This window comes from Notothenia coriiceps, unplaced genomic scaffold (genome assembly GCF_000735185.1).
Source record: "Notothenia coriiceps isolate Sejong01 unplaced genomic scaffold, NC01 NC01_scaffold00003982, whole genome shotgun sequence".
NCBI lineage: Eukaryota > Metazoa > Chordata > Actinopteri > Perciformes > Nototheniidae > Notothenia > Notothenia coriiceps.
The window spans coordinates 1-1,530 of NW_011336683.1; the positions used below are offsets into that span (position 1 = coordinate 1).

At 50.8% G+C, this 1,530-nt stretch overlaps 1 protein-coding gene across 2 annotated transcripts in view; it reads left to right on the plus strand.

Moving 5' to 3' along the window:
* Positions 1-55: 55 nt before the first annotated feature.
* LOC104941819 (collagen alpha-1(XVIII) chain-like) overlaps positions 56-1,530 on the plus strand; it is a 16,766-nt gene continuing 15,291 nt past the window's right edge. Inside the window, exon 1 of one of the 2 annotated variants that reach the window (XM_010766960.1) lies at positions 56-518. In XM_010766960.1, coding sequence (XP_010765262.1) covers positions 191-518 — 328 coding nt within the window. In that variant the 5' untranslated portion in view covers positions 56-190. Of the gene's footprint in view, positions 519-552; positions 1,032-1,530 lie in introns of those variants that run through there. The other variant, XM_010766959.1, reaches the window with a different exon arrangement.

The following is a 1,530-nucleotide window of genomic DNA, read 5'->3' on the forward strand; positions in this document are numbered from 1 at the left end:
GAATCCCCCCCCCCCCTGTGCTTGTTCCTGAGTGTGGGAGATGTAGAAGGAGGGTCTTTGGAGTTTTTATGTGTTGCTTTTCATTCAGTGGATACTCAGTGGCCCTTGAACAGCAGCTTGGATTTAACTGTTGACCGGCTGGCTAACAGGTGGGGGAACAGAGAGTGGAGGAGATACACTCAGAGGAACCATGTTGAGGATGAAGACGTTGCTCCTTCTCCTGGCTTTTTTTGCCTGGAGCTCAGACGCCTGGTTCTGGTCCAAAGACCCAGAACCCACAACATCAACCTCCATTGAGTCAGCACCATCGGTAACGACAGGTGCCGCCAACGCAACTCAGAAGAACCTGGAGGAGGAGGAGGAGGAGGACGACAACTTGTCTGGGGTTGGGGATGAAATCCTCAACCTGGCCACGGGAATCCGTAAGTCTGTGACGGCGTGGGACGTGACCCCGACCCCCGGGACTACTAACGGAGGCCCCACACAGAAGGTGGAGAGCGCTAACCCTAACACCACCGGTAATGCTAACGGGGTCAGAGGGGAGAGGGTGGAGGAGGAGGAGGGGGATGGTGTAGAATCAGTTTTAAAGGGTGATGAAATGGTGTCTAAAATCAATGAGACTTTTTTGGGTGTTTTGGATCTTCCACCCCATGATAGTCGCTTCAATGCTTGTCTCCCGGTGCCTTCTGATTGGCCCATTTGCTCCGGCAAACGTCCCGAATCATTCACGCTGCCCAACTTTTTCAACCACACTTCTGTGGAGGAGGTGGGGGCGGTCCTACAGGAGTGGGCATGGCTCACAAAATTGGGGTGTCACCACGGCGCCGAGTGGTTCCTCTGCCTCCTGCTGGCCCCCCGCTGCACGGCCCCCCCCCATCCACACTTGCCCTGCCGCAGCTTCTGCCAGGTGCTGCAGGACAGCTGCTGGGCGTCTCTGGAGGACGGGCGTCTCCCTGTGGAGTGTCACCTCCTGCCGGACGGGGGGCAGGAGCCCGGGGGTCCCGCGTGCGCGTCCGTTAGTAACCTGAAAGGTAACGGCGGGTTAGAATGTATCCCGTGTGGCCATACATTTTCAACCCCGATGTCACGTCAGTTTTTGTCGTTGTTTGAGCGTTAGTCTGTGTGTTTGTGCGGTGCTTGTTTGGAGACTCACATGTTTAAGCAAATATTTGGTGTTATGGATCCTTTTCATTCACTTTAAACATGATTTTGCATATTTTTTGCCATTTTAAAGCAATTAAACAAGTACTTTACATTACAGATGACCATCTATAAAACCATATATAGTGTTTAAAGGTCACCTATTGTGCAAAATCCACTTTTTCATGTCTTTTATACATCAACATGTGTCCCCTCTGTGTACTGCCAAGGCACACGTTTCAGGAAAAAAGATTCTCTCACTTTTTGTCCTGATCCATTTATATAAAAATCTGTCTGAAAATGAGCTGATCAGATTTCGGCCACCTTATCATCTCATAACGTTTTTTTGGCTTGTGTAACCATTAGCCAATCACCAATAAAGGTAACCCC